General features: G+C 61.2%; 1 protein-coding gene across 2 annotated transcripts in view; it reads left to right on the top strand.

The window, feature by feature from the left end:
- Positions 1-14,152, top strand: part of SS18L1 (SS18L1 subunit of BAF chromatin remodeling complex) — a 22,197-nt gene extending 8,045 nt beyond the window's left edge. Inside the window, exons 2-12 of one of the 2 annotated variants that reach the window (XM_077756829.1) lie at positions 1,091-1,167; positions 1,823-1,907; positions 3,436-3,580; positions 4,087-4,284; positions 5,425-5,589; positions 5,883-5,987; positions 6,831-6,920; positions 10,838-10,957; positions 12,902-13,029; positions 13,551-13,592; positions 13,689-14,152. In XM_077756829.1, the coding sequence (XP_077612955.1) occupies positions 1,091-1,167; positions 1,823-1,907; positions 3,436-3,580; positions 4,087-4,284; positions 5,425-5,589; positions 5,883-5,987; positions 6,831-6,920; positions 10,838-10,957; positions 12,902-13,029; positions 13,551-13,577 (1,140 nt within the window). In that variant the 3' untranslated portion in view covers positions 13,578-13,592; positions 13,689-14,152. Of the gene's footprint in view, positions 1-1,090; positions 1,168-1,822; positions 1,908-3,435; positions 3,581-4,086; positions 4,285-5,424; positions 5,590-5,882; positions 5,988-6,830; positions 6,921-10,837; positions 10,958-12,901; positions 13,030-13,550 lie in introns of both variants that reach the window. The other variant, XM_077756828.1, reaches the window with a different exon arrangement.
- The last annotated feature ends 49 nt before the right edge of the window (positions 14,153-14,201 follow it).

Genomic DNA, 14,201 nt, shown 5'->3' on the forward strand with positions numbered 1-14,201 from the left:
GCCGCCGCCCCCTGCCCGCAACAGGCCCCCCGGCGGCTCCTGGGCCCGCAGTGCCCACCTCCACTGCCCCCACGTGAGTGCAGACGGGGGAGTGTAGATAGGATGGAGCTGTAGCTTAGAACAGAGAGGGAGAGACCGAGCCCGAGGTTGCAGAGGCTGAGGGACGGTTGCCCACGAGGCCACAGGGCAGACTTGGCCTTGCAGCATGGCCCGGTCAGGCCCTTTGTGCCTTGGCCTCCCCTCCGTGGACAGGATCGGCCCCGAGCTCTGGAGGAGGACTCCACGGTCAGAGTGCCGGGAGGAGCCCGCGTTGCACGGGGAGGAAGGGCGGGCTGCCCTCCCCGCAGTGGCGAGCAGGGGACCCCTCCTCTAGTTCAGGGGCCTGTGGCGCTGAGCCCGCCCAGAAGAGCCTGTGCCGTGGCGACCGGCAGTCGTTGAGGGCAGAAGCCATAGAGTTTTCCTTCGCCTTGAGCTTCCGCATAGAGACCTTTCCATGGAAAGCGGGGTCTGCCTTGGGCTCCGTCCCACCCCTCCTTCGGGAGGGATCGAGGGACCTGCTCTTCACAGCCGGCTGGAGGGTGGCTCACCCCTGCGAGCGTCACCCCCCCACCCCCACTAGGCCTTCCTCCATCACCTCCTCCCGGGTCCCCCCAGACTGTCCCTGGCGCTGCCCCCCGGCGTGGCCGTCCTGAAGCGCTGGCTCTCGTCGGTCTTTGTGACGCCCCACAGGGCTGCGAGCCGCCTCCCCCGAGCAGGACCGCCTGGCCAGCCGTCCAGACAGGGACTCGGCCCACCCCGGCCGGGCGCACGCGCCCCGGAGCACGGCGAGCTGGCGGCTGGGGGTTGCCGGGTGGTCGTCAGCTGGGTGGGAGGGCCTGGGGCCCGCCCCGGGGTTCTGGGGGGAGGGGTCGGCCCTGCACACGGAGGCCCACGTGCTTAGCACGGGGACATGGAGAGTGTTCGCTCCTGCGCGCGGGTGACGGTTACTGTCACGGACCTGAGGGGGCAACCCCAGCTCCGCCCCTTACCCTGCAGCCAGCCGGGCGCCGGAGGCACATCTGTGTCCCCGTTCCCGTGTGCTTCCCTCCAGATGCTGGACGAGAACCACCACCTGATCCAGTGCATCCTGGACTACCAGAGCAAGGGCAAGACGGCCGAGTGCACCCAGTAAGTGGCCGCCGGGCCGCGGGCGCCCTCAGAGGGCGGCCTCGTCCCCCCGCCCCAGGGCGCTCCCTCAGGAGCGAGAGACGGCGTGGAGGGAAGTGAAGGGGGGGCTGCTGGCGGACGCACCAGGGGACGATGAGCGCCCCCAGGTAGGGCCTCGTGTGACCCCCCCCCGGGGCTGGACGCGCGTGGTCGGTGCAGGAACCGGCCTGGAGGCGTGACGCGCGCCCGGCCTTCCCTGCGGTGAACTGAGCTTCCCCGCCTCCTCCCGGCGGGGGCGGGAGGTCCCAAGTCCGCCCGTGCCCGGGTCAGGTGGCGGAGGGCTTGTTCCCAGGCGCCCGCTCCCGGGTCTCCCCCAGCCTTCTGCCTCCTCCTCCCGCAGCTCCGAGCACGCCTGCTGGCCCCTGCCTCGGGCCACCGCCTCAGGGCCTTCCGGGGTGTTGCCATCAGACAGGACCCCTCTCAGGACTCGCTGGGTCCTGTTCCCTGCCTGGCCCTGTCCTGCAGCGCAGAGCCATGTGTTGCCTGCCTCGTCAACGTCCCTGGACGCGGTCTGGGGTCAGCACCCCCGGGCCCGGCTGGAAGGCTGTCCTGGGGAAACTTTACTTCTCCCAGGTGGCCTGCGGGCTCTGCCTCACTGTGTGCCCTTCGCCCGCAGGTACCAGCAGATCCTGCACCGGAACCTCGTCTACCTGGCCACGATCGCGGATTCTAACCAGAACATGCAGTCCCTGCTCCCCGCCGTGAGTGCCTGCGGGGGGCCAGGGGGGGACAGTGGGCCCCATCGCCCAGTACGGTCGCCCAGTGCAGTTTGGGGAGCAGCCGTCTGAGCGTGTGACCCGGAATAGCCAAGTAACAGATAGGAGCCTGGAAAGGGGAAGGGACCCCCAGTTGGCCAGAGTCGGAGCGGACTGGTCCGAATCGTGCCATCAGCTTCTGTAGCAAAGGGAGGGGACCCCGAGGAAGCAAAGGTAGAAGCGGTGGGAGGCGGTACAGGAGATTTTTGCTCTTTACCCTGCACCCTTCTGAGCAAGTTTGAAAATGGGGCCCAGGAACAGACAGTGCGCCGAGTCAGCAACACAACCCTGAGGTGTACCCAGTGCGGTAAATGTTTTAAACGTCAGTTTGCTTTGTTTTCTGCTTATATTTTTATTTTTTTTATATAATTTTTTTTAAAGTTTTTTTTAACGTTTATTTTTTGAGAAACAGGGACAAAGCATGAGCAGGGGAGGAGGGGGTGCAGAGAGAGAGAGAGGGAGACAGATTCTGAAGCAGGCTCTAGACTCCAAGCTGTCGGCACAGAGCCTGACGCGGGGCTCGAACTTCCGAACCGCGAGATCATGACCTGAACCAAAGTTGGACGCTTAACTGACCGAGCCACCCAGGTGTCCCTCTGCTTAATTTTTTAAAATCCATTTTTCCCAAATCCACTGCTGCAAAGGCAGGGTCCGGCAGCGGCCGCCTCCTGCATGGTGGACTGGAAGGCAGCGCTGTGAGAAGGATCAGCCCATGTAGACCACGGTGGGTGGGGAGGTTCCCAGACAAACCCAATGCCCCCGAGTCCCCTGGAAAGTGACATCATAAGTGCCCAGATGTGTTTTGCTGGTAAAATTGTTAAACCGACATTGATTGGTCTGTGAAATTGGTACTCCTCACCTTGGAGATAGCAGTGGCTTCTGCTGGGAACCTCATTTTGTTGGCCAGGTGTAGACAGCATCTGCTTCCGACCCTATGGAGCTGCTGTTTGGTCTGGATCTGGGGAGTGAGGGTGCAGGGGTCACTCGTACATCCTGTCGCCTTCTACATCCTGATCACGGTTGGCCTTGCTGAGGGGCAGGGCGCGAACACCGGAGGAGCAATGGCAACGCCAGTGCTAAGGCACAGGGCAGTCTGTGCAAAGGCCCTGGGGCCTGGGGTGGTATGGGTGAGGCACACAGTGAATCCTGGCCAGCTGGGGCCAAGGTGGAGGGGCAGGGGTGTGGAGTAAGATGAGGCAGGTGCTGTGTGGTGGGCCCCTGAGGTGGGGGTCCCCATAAGGAGGGCCGTCTTTGAATCTCTGGGTATGCGTTGGTAAGCTCGATACTCAAGGTCTGAATGTTCTGCCAGAACACTTGGTGTGCCGTCTCCTGGCCTACCTGACGACACGTGCAAGCGCAGTCGGTCACAGACGTTCGCCAGGTGTCCGTGAACCATTGCCGTAGCTCTCGCGGACCGCCAAGTCCCTTCACCTCTGGGTCAACCGTCCCCCCCATTACCTTCTTGTCCCCGCAGCCGCCGACCCAGAACATGAACCTGGGCCCTGGAGCGCTGTCCCAGAGCGGCTCCAGCCAGGGCCTGCACTCCCAGGGCAGCCTCAGTGACGCCATCGGCACGGGCCTGCCCCCGTCCTCCCTCATGCAGGGCCAGATCGGCAACGGTGAGTACCCGGCGCACCGGCGACAGCGTCAGCGACTGGGCTCCCCGGTGCCCGGCTGTCTCGGCAGAGACCTGTGACCCGCGGGGCTGAGCGTGGCGCGCCCTCTTCCCAGAGGCGCTGGCTGCAGGGGCGCTGCGGCGCCCGGGCACACGTGCGCGGGGGTCACATGCAAAGGGGAAAAGGCACTTCAGACCCCTGCTCTGCCTCGACTTCACGCCCCACATGGGGCTCCGTGTGCAGTTTGTAAACGAGAACGAAAAGGTTCTCTTTGGATGGAGAACCGTTTCGCCAGCCACAGGGGCTGTTACTGTCACGGCGAAGATCCGATCCCTGTGCTCGGTCAGCGTGCGTGTTTGTTTCCTCCGTCTGCGGCGCTGCTGACCCCGGGCCGGCCTCCCTCCCTGCCGCCGCTTGAAGGGAACACGGGGCGTCCAGCAGCAAGGCCAGGCCCACGGTCAGAGGCGGTCCCTGGTGGGTTTAAGGACCCCTCCCTATGCTCCTGGCAGGTCCGAACCATGTGTCCATGCAGCAGACGGCACAGAGCACGCTGCCCACCACCTCCATGAGCATGTCTGGCAGCGGCCACGGCACGGGGCCCGGCTACAGCCACTCGGGACCCGCCTCGCAGAGTGTGCCCCTGCAGGGCCAGGGCGCCATCGGCAACTACGTGTCACGGGCCAACATCAACATGCAGTCCAACCCAGGTACCACGCTGCTCGGCGCTAGGACACCCCACTGGCCCCGGGGCCTTCCGAGATCTGTGCAGGCTGTGCACGCGGTCCCGTGGGGCTTCTCGAGGGTGGGGGCCGTGGGAACAGACCAGGTGGGCATCTGGCTTTGTGGAGGGGGGTTTCCGGCTATCCCCGCGGCAGCTTCAGGCAAGGCCGTGCCGAGGGGCGGGATGTGCCCTTCCTCAGGACGGGACCGGGCTCACGCGGGGTGGGGAGTGGTGTGGCCAGAGCGCAGAAGTGGGCAAGGTGCAGGCCCCCAGTGCTGGGCCAAGGGAGCCCCGCAGGCTGGGAGTGGGGGTGCTGAGCCCTGGGAAGCATCGGGTCCCCGTTGAGCTGTCCCAGAGCATCATACGTTGGATTTCAGAGGCTTAGTACAGACGGCAAGAACGTGAGCTATCTCTCTGGATTACTTTTAATATTAACTGTATACTGAAAATTAGAATACATATGTTTTATGTCTTATTTTTTCTGAGCAAGGGGAGGGACAGAGAGAGATGCAGAGCGTGACACAGGGCTCAAGCTCATAAACTGCGAGATGATGACCTGAGTCAAAGTCAGATGCTCAACCAACGGAGGCACCCAGGCACATTTTTTTTAAGTTTATTTATTTTGAGAGAGAGAGTGAGCAAGCAGAAGAGGGGCAGAGAGAGAAGGAATCCTAAGCAGGCTCCACGCTGTCAGCGCAGGGCCCAACACAGGGCCCAAACCTATAAACTGTGAGATCGAGACCTGAGCTGAAATCAGTAGTTGGGTGTTTAACTGATTGACCCCAAATGAGGTTATTTAGGTATTTTGAGCCAAAACACATTACTAAACTAGATCTCACCTGTTTGCCCACTGTTTCAACATGGCTCACGCCCCATTCTGCTGGACGGCGCTGTTTTAGCGGGTTCTGTGCAGGGCCGGCACCACTGGACAGGCCGGGGGCAGAGGCGTGGCTCCTCTGGGACCGGCCTGGGGGACGAGGGGTCAGGACAGGACTCGTGTTCCTCTGCGCGTGGAGGTGGCCCCGGGAGCTGGAGGCGGTCGGGGTGCGGCCGGGGTCCAGGGTGGGGGTGAGGACGGCCGCCTGGGGAGCTTCTCGGGGTTATTCGGGTCTGTCGTGTCGCCCAGTGTCCATGATGCACCAGCAGGCGGCCTCGTCCCACTACAACTCGGCGCAGGGCGGGAGCCAGCACTACCAGGGCCAGTCGTCCATGGCCATGATGGGCCAGAGCGGCCAGGGGGGCGGCATGATGGGGCAGCGGCCCCTGGCGCCCTACCGGCCCTCCCAGCAAGGTAAGGCCCGCGCCGCGTCTCTCTGCCCGGGGAGCTGGGGGGCGTGAGGCTTCGCGTGGCCTTTGGGATCACGCGAGGACGGTGGCGGTCTCGTGGGGCCGGCGAAACTTCGACGGCCGCGCGCCGGTGCTGCTCCCGGAGGCGGCCAGGCTGGAGCCGCTCTAGGGGGTTGAGTCAGGTGCAGGGGCCACCGCAGGGGCTGGGGTGGTTGGGTGTAAGTATGGGCGTCGAGGAGGCCGTCCGTGACAGGAGAACGTGCTGAGGTCACATCCCGTGTGCCCGCCCACCCCCAGGCTCGTCCCAGCAGTACCTGGGCCAGGAGGAGTACTACGGAGGCGAGCAGTACGGACACAGCCAGGCCGCCTCGGAGCCCATGAGCCAGCAGTACTACCCTGACGGTGAGGCCCGCGCCGCCCCTGCCCTCTGCCAGCAGAGCATCCGGAGTCCCCCTGGCCCGAGTCCCTTTGGGAATGGGGGTGACGGCACCCCTGGCCTCTGCCGAGAGAAGTTGCCGGCTCAGGCCACGGCCACTCAGCTGCTTGAGGCTTCTCGTCTCCCTTCCTGAACGGCAGCAGGAGGCTGAGACTGGGACGTGCGGTCCCCGAGTCGGGGCGTCTAACTGTTGTAGAAGGTGGACGCAGGAGCCCCTGTGAGAGGCCTTCAGAGGCGACAGACCTGAGCCGGCGGTTTGTGTCTGCTGCTCCATTAGTTTCTGCAGACTTTTCCTGTGGTGGCCGCCTCTCGGTCACGTTCCGATAGTCTCGGGATCTGGGAGGTAGCGTGGAAAGCAGTCACAGAGGATGGGTGGGATTTGCAGGGGGAGCGACCCGGGGCAGAGAGCACACACAGGGTGAGTGGTTGGGAGCGGCTGAGGCCAGTGCAGGCCGAGCTGTGTCACTGCAGGTAATGGTGACACGGCCTCCTGAGGGCTCACGGTGCCCAGGATGAGGGCCGCCGGACCTGGTCACGTGTCCGGCACTGAATACGCCGTCTCCCCTCTCTAAACCGAGACGGACTCCTCACCCCCACCCCCCAAGCAGGGTGGCTGCCTGCACCTTGAGGGAACGGAGGCCAGGAAGTGGCAGGAAGCTCCGTCACAGACAGCGTGTGGGGGAAACAGACCAGGCCCGGCTCCGGGCACTCCTGACCCCACGGCGTGGCCCGTTCACTTCACGACTGAACCCTGAGCACAGGCAGCCTGGACCCCCCGCTGACCGCAGGCTGTGTGCGTTTGCCTGCAGGACACGGGGACTACGCCTACCAGCAGTCGTACACGGAGCAGAGCTACGACCGGTCCTTTGAGGAGTCCACGCAGCACTACTACGAGGGCGGTAAGCCGCGCGGGGGCCTTGGCTCCCCTCAGACACGCCCCACACGCTGCGAGGCCCAGGGTGCCTGTGGCCGCTGCGGGCGCTGGGTGCCCACTCATGACACGGGCAGGGTGGTCGGACCACCTGTGCTGGGGTCGGGGAGGCACAGACCCCACCATCTGTGGAGGGGGAGCTCAGGTGGGCACCCTCAAGAGTTCCCAACCCGGTTGGGGGGCGTCCAGGCACCCCATGTTCCTCCTGAGCCAGGCGGGCAATGCACGTGGGTGTGTGGCTTCCTGGGTTTGGCCTGGGCATCTCTTCAAATGCCTGCTGGCCAGATCGAGTGCAGCGTGGGCTGGGGGCTGTCCACGGGGGGGTGGTGAGACGGTGACGCTCTGGAAGCGGACTGCCACCACAGAGCCAGTTAGCACGCGCCCATTTTCCTGCTGTGAATGCTCCCACCCACACTGACTTCCAGCCACCAACACGATGCCATCAGACACAACCAGGAAGAAATTTGCACGTTAACTTTTCAGAGAGGGGCCCCATAGAGTGAAGGCACCTCTCCCTGCTCCCGCGAGACACCAAGAGGAGAGAAAACCGCGAAGTCACAGGGTCCTGGGACAGCAGCCGTGTATAGCCTAGGTTTCCTGGTCGGGACGTCCCAAGTGGGGACAGCGTGAGGTTTGGTAGCAGGGCCCCTGGGGACGGAAACACAAATAATAAACATGAAACAGGCAGTTTGCACATCGAGGTGTTTTCAGTGGTTTTTTAAAAAGAATTATGCTAAAAACATCAAAATTTACCTCTTGAGCCGTTTCCGAGTGTAGTTCAGTGACGTGAGCACACTTACATCGTGCAGCTGTCCCCACCGTCCATCCCCAAACCTGTTCGTCTTCCCGGACTGATTTGCTACCCCCGTCAGACACTGGCTCCCCGGCTCCCTCCCCCACGCCCACTTTCTCTACGTGTGACTCTGCGTCTGTAGGGCGGGGTCATTTAGCACTTGTCCTGGTGAGATTCGCTCACCTCGGTCAGCATAACGTTCTCAGGGCTCATACGTGTTAGCAGCTGCCGGAATGTCCTTCCTTTTGAAGGTGGGATCATTTTCTAGTGTGTAAGTGCCTTGTTCATCCACTCAGTGGTCACTTTTAAAAAAAAAAATTATGTCTATTTTTGAGAGAGAGAAAGAGAGCGCGCACGCATGCAAGCAGGGGAGGGGCAGAGAATGAGGGAGACACAGAATCCGAAGCAGCTCCAGGCTCTGAGCTGTCAGCACAGAGCCCGACGCGGGGCTCAAACCCACGAACTCTGAGATCATGACGGGAGTCGAAGTCAGACACTTTAATCGACTGGGCCCCTCAGGTGCCCCAGCAGACGGACACTTTGTGGGTTGTTTGTGTCTCTCGGCTGTGGTGAATGACACTGCTGAACGTCGGTGTGCAGATGCCTCTTCCAGTCCCTGCTTTCATTTCCTTTGCGTTTATACCCAGAAGTAGAATTACGAGTGATCTGGTGATTCTGTGGTTAATTTCTTGAAGAGCCGCCATACCGTCTCCCGTGGCGCAGGTTCGTTTCTCAGTCGCGGTGGAGCGGCGGGCGATGACCGGGTGCGTGGAGAGTACGACAGAAGCGCCCAGGAGGTTGGGCCGCAGTCAGTTAGAAGGATTTCCCCGCAGCAGCTCCCCCTGCCCCCACGCTTGGGTGTCACTTACTAACGAGGCTCAGACCCAGTCTTCTTGTCCTGGGAGTCTGGCTCCCGAGACCCCGGGGTGGCCCGTGCCTGTGCAGTCACAGCCCCTCAGGTCCTCACCCCTACCCCGGCAGCTGCCCCCACCTTTTCCCAGAGCAGGTGCGGTGACCTGGCCATGACCCCTGGCTGGATGTGGAACCTAACGATGGGTGTCGGGCAAGAGAACAAAACATCCCAACCACCTCAAGGCAAAATTATTTATGAGTAACTTCATGTTCCCTGTTGTTTTTACGAACTAGTCAAGTGGTTGAGTGTTGGCCACTGATGGGGAACAGGTAACACTTTTTTTTTAAGATTTCGTTTTAACGTTTGTTTTTGAGAGAGAGAATGGGGGAGGGGCCGAGAGAGAGAGAGGGAGACGGGATCCAAAGCAGACCCCGTGCTGACAGCAGCGAACCCTCGCACTCACGAACCTGAGCCGAGAGCAAGAGTCAGATGCTTAACTGACTGAGCCCTGTCGGCGCCCTGCAGGCGACACCTGTATTCCGCCTCCTCACTCACCCACCCGCCCCCCAAGCTGCTGGGCTCCACACGGCCAGAGATCCACGTGTTTGGGCCATTTTAGAAACAGCTCCATGTGTGAGGAGTAGAGTTGGCTCAGGGGTCTGCGCCGCTGGGTCTCTGCCTGCCAGGAAGAGGGGAGCATCCGGGGCCATCCCTGCACGAGCTCCTCCGCCAGCACCGAGGCCGCAGCCGTGGGCTCTCCATCTACCTTCGGGACGCCAGCGCTCAGCCTTCACCACCGGGAGGACCCTCTGCTCACCGCCCAGGCTGCTGTGTCCCTGTGAGGATCCTCAGGAAAGAACCTTCTAGCAGAAACGATTGCTCCAAAGACAGATTCGGACGTGCCACTCAGCCTTTTGAACTTCGAAGTGCACGGCTTTATACTCTCACATTTAGGTTACGTGTTCTCGCCTCCCGTAATCGACAGGAGACTTGCTAAAACAGTCACGTCTTTTAAGGCGGGTGTGGCAGACGGGGTTTCCTCCTGACCCTGGAAGCGTTTTGTTCCGACTCGCTGTCTGGACCCGGCCCGGCACTACTCATGCTTGTGTCACAGGGTCCGGGTCACCCACGGTGGGTGGCTGTGCCGGGTCTGGTATGAGAGGCGGGCGGTGTTGTGCTCTGAGAAGCCGGATGTGCGTGAGTGGCCCCTGGCCCCGTGAGGTGGAGGGCGTGGAGGGGAAGCAGTGAGGGGGTAGGTTGAAGCCAAAATAAAGAATTTTCCAGTCATTACATTATCCCACTGTGGGATGGGGCATCTTGTGGGGCACAGTGGCTGGTCCTGGGGTTCGCGGGAGGTGGCATATGACAGGAGCGCCGGGCAGTCCCGTAGAATGAGAGGGCGCTCGCGGACAGAGCGCTGGTGTCAGGCCAGGAGGGAGGAGGTGACGTGCGGCCGGCCGAGCCAGGCGCCACGGTGCCGTGGGGGCCCACGCCGAGCACCATGGAAGCACTTCGTCACTGAGACTGTAAGAGTGTCTCCGCTTCCTCGCACTGGCCTCCTGGCTGCGTGGCCGCGGCGTGTTTCCAGCTGCCTGTGCGCGGCCCTGTGCTTTGGCTGCCGGGATGGGCTGTCCTGACGCGCTGCTTCTGGCTGTCTCGGTGTCCCAGGGCCACTGTGACAGGGGCTGCGCAGGCCAGGGGGCCGAGATCCGTTGGAGGGTGTGTCCCAGGCCCTTGTCCCTGCTTCTGGTGGCTCCGGCCGTCCTGGGTGTCCTTGCTCGTGGGCCCGTCACTCCACTGTGCTGCTGTCCGCACGTGGCCCTCCCTGCGTCCGAGTCTATGTGGCCCTCTTGCGGGAACACGCGTCATCAGATTAGGGTTCATTCTAGTCCAGGACAGCCTGCTCCTCTCTGCTCCCATCTGCAGAGACCCTAATTCCAGATAAGACCCCGCGCACAGGTGCGTGGGGTTAGGGATCCATCACACCTCTCGGGGGGACACAGTTCAACCCAAAACACTCATGTTAGCCTTTGCCTTCAGTTCACTTTCGTTTTGGCTATTTATTCACATTCTGGTAAGACAAGAAGAGAAAACGTCATAGAATATTTGACCTGTTGTGGAAAAGAAGATTCTGAAGCAGTCGAGTTGGTCCAGGGTTTTCTGAGGCGCCCACGTCGTGAGTGGTGGGAAGAGCCACCTTTGTCTCTGGAAACCAACCACGTGTGTCTTTCTCTGACAGGGAACTCGCAGTACAGCCAGCAGCAGGCGGGGTACCAGCAGGGCGCAGCCCAGCAGCAGGCGGGGTACCAGCAGCAGTACCCCAACCAGCAGAGCTACCCCGGGCAGCAGCCAGGCTACGGTAAGGGGGTGAGGTGGAGGGCGCGCCTTCCCACACGGGCCCCACGCAGGGTAACACCGCCGTTCGTTCAGTGAAGCTTATTAGTACGCTCATTTTGGAATGGTCTTATTAACTTTTTAATGTTTTATTTATTTTTGAGAGAGAGCGTGAGCAGCAGAAGGGCAGAGAAGGAGGGGGAAGCACAATTGGAAGCAGGCTCTGCGCTGTCAGCACAGAGCCCAATGTGGGGTTCAAACCCATGAACCGTGAGATCATTACCTGAGCTGAAGGGTGATGCTAAACCAACTGAGCCCCCCAGGGACCCCCATTTTAGATTTCCAGCAAAGCCGTGTGGCAGGCGCACAGAGTTCCCCTGTTTTCCACCTTGTCCGACCGCAGTGTGCTGGTCACAACTAGGAAACTACGCTGCCCCATTGCTGTTGATAGGACTCCCAGCTTATTCAGATCTCACTGGGTTTCCCCAAGTGTCCCATTCTGCCCCAGGGCCCATCTGGGATCCCACAGGACATTGAGTCTCATGTCTCCTCAGGCTCCCCTGGGCTGGGACAGCATCTCTGAAATCTGGTCTTTCTGGACCGTGACAGTTGTGAGGGAGCCTGGACACGTGGTTTGTCAGACAGCCTCGGGTTGGGTTTGTCTGAACTTTTTCAGGGTGAACCTGGGCTGTGGGTTTGGAAAGACCGCAGGGGTGAAGGGCCCTTCTCATCCCACATCAACATGACTGTGGTCACTTGGCCAGGGACATCCGCCTGCTCCCCCCACCATCGAGCTGTCCCACCTTCCTCTCCCTCCGCCAGTCGGTGGAAGCAAGCCACTGAGTGCTGCCCACAGGCGGGGGGGGGGGGGGGGGGGGGGCNAGACCGGAGCCCAGGTGCCGCTGTCGCATGAGGACAGCTGCCTGACGTGGCCACCGCGTGACGGCCCGGCAAACCGTCGTCATAAAATACACCAGGAGAGTGCCTGGGTGGCCGCGTTGGCTGGGCGTCTGACCCGCTTAGGTCACGATCTGGCCGTTTCATGGGCTTGAGCCCGTGTCAGGCTCTGTGCGGACAGCGCGGGGCTCAGAGCCCGCTTCAGGTTCTGTGCCCCTCCCCTGCTCTGCTCTGTCTCTCTAAAAATAAACATTTAACAAAGAAATAAACAAGTACGATACGATAAAATACATGGTGAGAGCCGTCCTTACCACCTGAATGAGAGGGTGTCCTTCCACAAACCGTGTGCCTGTCTGAGTGGGACCCGGCCCTTGCTGCACCTCAGGACCGCCTGCCTGGCTGGGCCTTCACTCCTGAGCTCACAGGTGACCGTGACACACAGTGAGGAAGGAAAGCCCCCGGCCGAGATTTGTGTTCCACTTTTTACAGCCACGGCTAATTCAGTAACCATGTTTTGAAAAATTACTTGGCCTTAAAATCTTTTTTTTTTGTTAAGTGTTTATTTTTGAGAGAGAGAGAGAGAGCGCGCGCGCCTGCATGCGAGCAGGGGGAGGAAGGGAGAAGCAGAGACAGAGGATCCAAAGCAGGCTCCTTGCCGAAAGCAGAGAGCCCGACTTAGGGTGCAAACTAATGAACTGAGAGATCATGACCTGAGCCAAAGTCGGTGCTTAACCGACTGAGCCACCCAGGCGCCCCCTTGGCTTTTATCAGTCCTTTCCAAAGCCTTCGCTTTACTTTCCACGGGAATGCCTTCCTCCTCCCTCACACACGAGAGTTTTCAACACCTGCTGTGATGCCTAACTCGCGGGTTTGCGGGACCACTGTGGCGGACACGCTGCTGCCGGGAAGCAGCCCGTTCACCCCGGCCAGGGAGCTGCACAGGAGCCGAGGGTAGCCTTGCTCTGTGCTCCGCTGAGCCTGCCCCGCTGGGTGGAACGGTGCTACAGGCACTTCCGGGGGGCCGGGGAGCGCTGTGGGGGTCATTCTCACGGCTCGCTGTGTGTTCTCACAGGGCCTGCCCAGGGAGCCGCCTCGCAGTACTCCGGCTACCAGCAAGGACAAGGCCAGCAATACGGAAGCTACAGAGCGTCTCAGACGGGCCCGTCCGCCCAGCAGCAGCGGCCTTATGGCTACGAGCAGGCAAGATTCGGGGATGCCTTCAGACGCGCAGACCCGTCGTGTCTGTCAAAACGTGACGAAGGTTTCTCTTATGGTCGTGAGGAATAATGAGATGAAGGAATTGGCCGCCAGGGTCTCTTCCATAATGTGAATTCTCTGATCCACTAAGGCTTTTGGAAATGACCTGTACGTGTACGCTCACTTGGTCAGACACGGCTGGCTGAGTGGCTCTGCGTCAGGGTCCCAGCCCAAGTTTGCAGCCAGCCCTGCTGCTGACCTGTGGGAGCTTGGCCCCTTGGGGTTTTTTTTGGGGGTGGCTGGTAAGGAGCCTCGCTGACCCTCTGATCGAAACCGTTAGCCACAGGCGTGGACGATGGCCTTTGGAAAGCGGCCAGTCGTGCTGCTCCGAGACCTAGGCAGAGCTGTTGGCCTGCTTGCTCTCCATGCCTGCTTCCATCCCGTCTCGGGTGGCCGCTGCGGGGCGCTGGGTGGGAGGTCTGCCTTAACTACGGGAGTATGACGTGTGTCTTGATCTCTTACAGGGCCAGTACGGAAACTACCAGCAGTAGGGACGAGCGCTCTTGGTAGAGCCTTGCGGTGGCGTGGCGCCCTGGGGATGGTTGGGCTGGTGGCAGTTCTCATGAACTCTGACGTCTTGACTGCCCCTCCGCCCCACGCAGCGTCTGCATGTGAAGCGTGCGCATTTCATGCTGGGTGCGATGCCAGGCGCACACCGCTGGCGAGAGACGGCGCTTCGATGGTGTGACATATTCGGTGCTGTGTATAGTGTTGTACATCCACACAATGGGGAGGTTGTCCCTTTTTTGTCGCCCCACCCCACCCTTGATGTTTCTAGCTAGCTTTAGGGGTCCTCTTGTCACCCGAGTATTCTGTGCCCAGGGATGGGACACATCTACAAGATGCCATAGTCCGTGTGTTCATATAAGCAGGCCTCAGGTCTGCCTCTTCTCACGCAGTTGTTGTAACGTGGGTTGTAAATTGGTCTGTCGCCAGCCACACCGCAGCCGGACATGCGCACACAGCCCCAGATGGCAGCCTCTCCCTGCGCCTCGATGGGGGCAGGGTGTCTTCTGTGTTTTGGGTCAGTTTCTGGTACACGGCGAGAAGGATGAACATGCTTTGCTTGGGGGGGGGGGGGGGGGGGGAGGGGGGGGGGGGGGGGGGGGGGGGGG

This window comes from Crocuta crocuta, unplaced genomic scaffold, assembly GCF_008692635.1.
Source record: "Crocuta crocuta isolate KB4526 unplaced genomic scaffold, BGI_CrCroc_1.0 scaffold613, whole genome shotgun sequence".
NCBI lineage: Eukaryota > Metazoa > Chordata > Mammalia > Carnivora > Hyaenidae > Crocuta > Crocuta crocuta.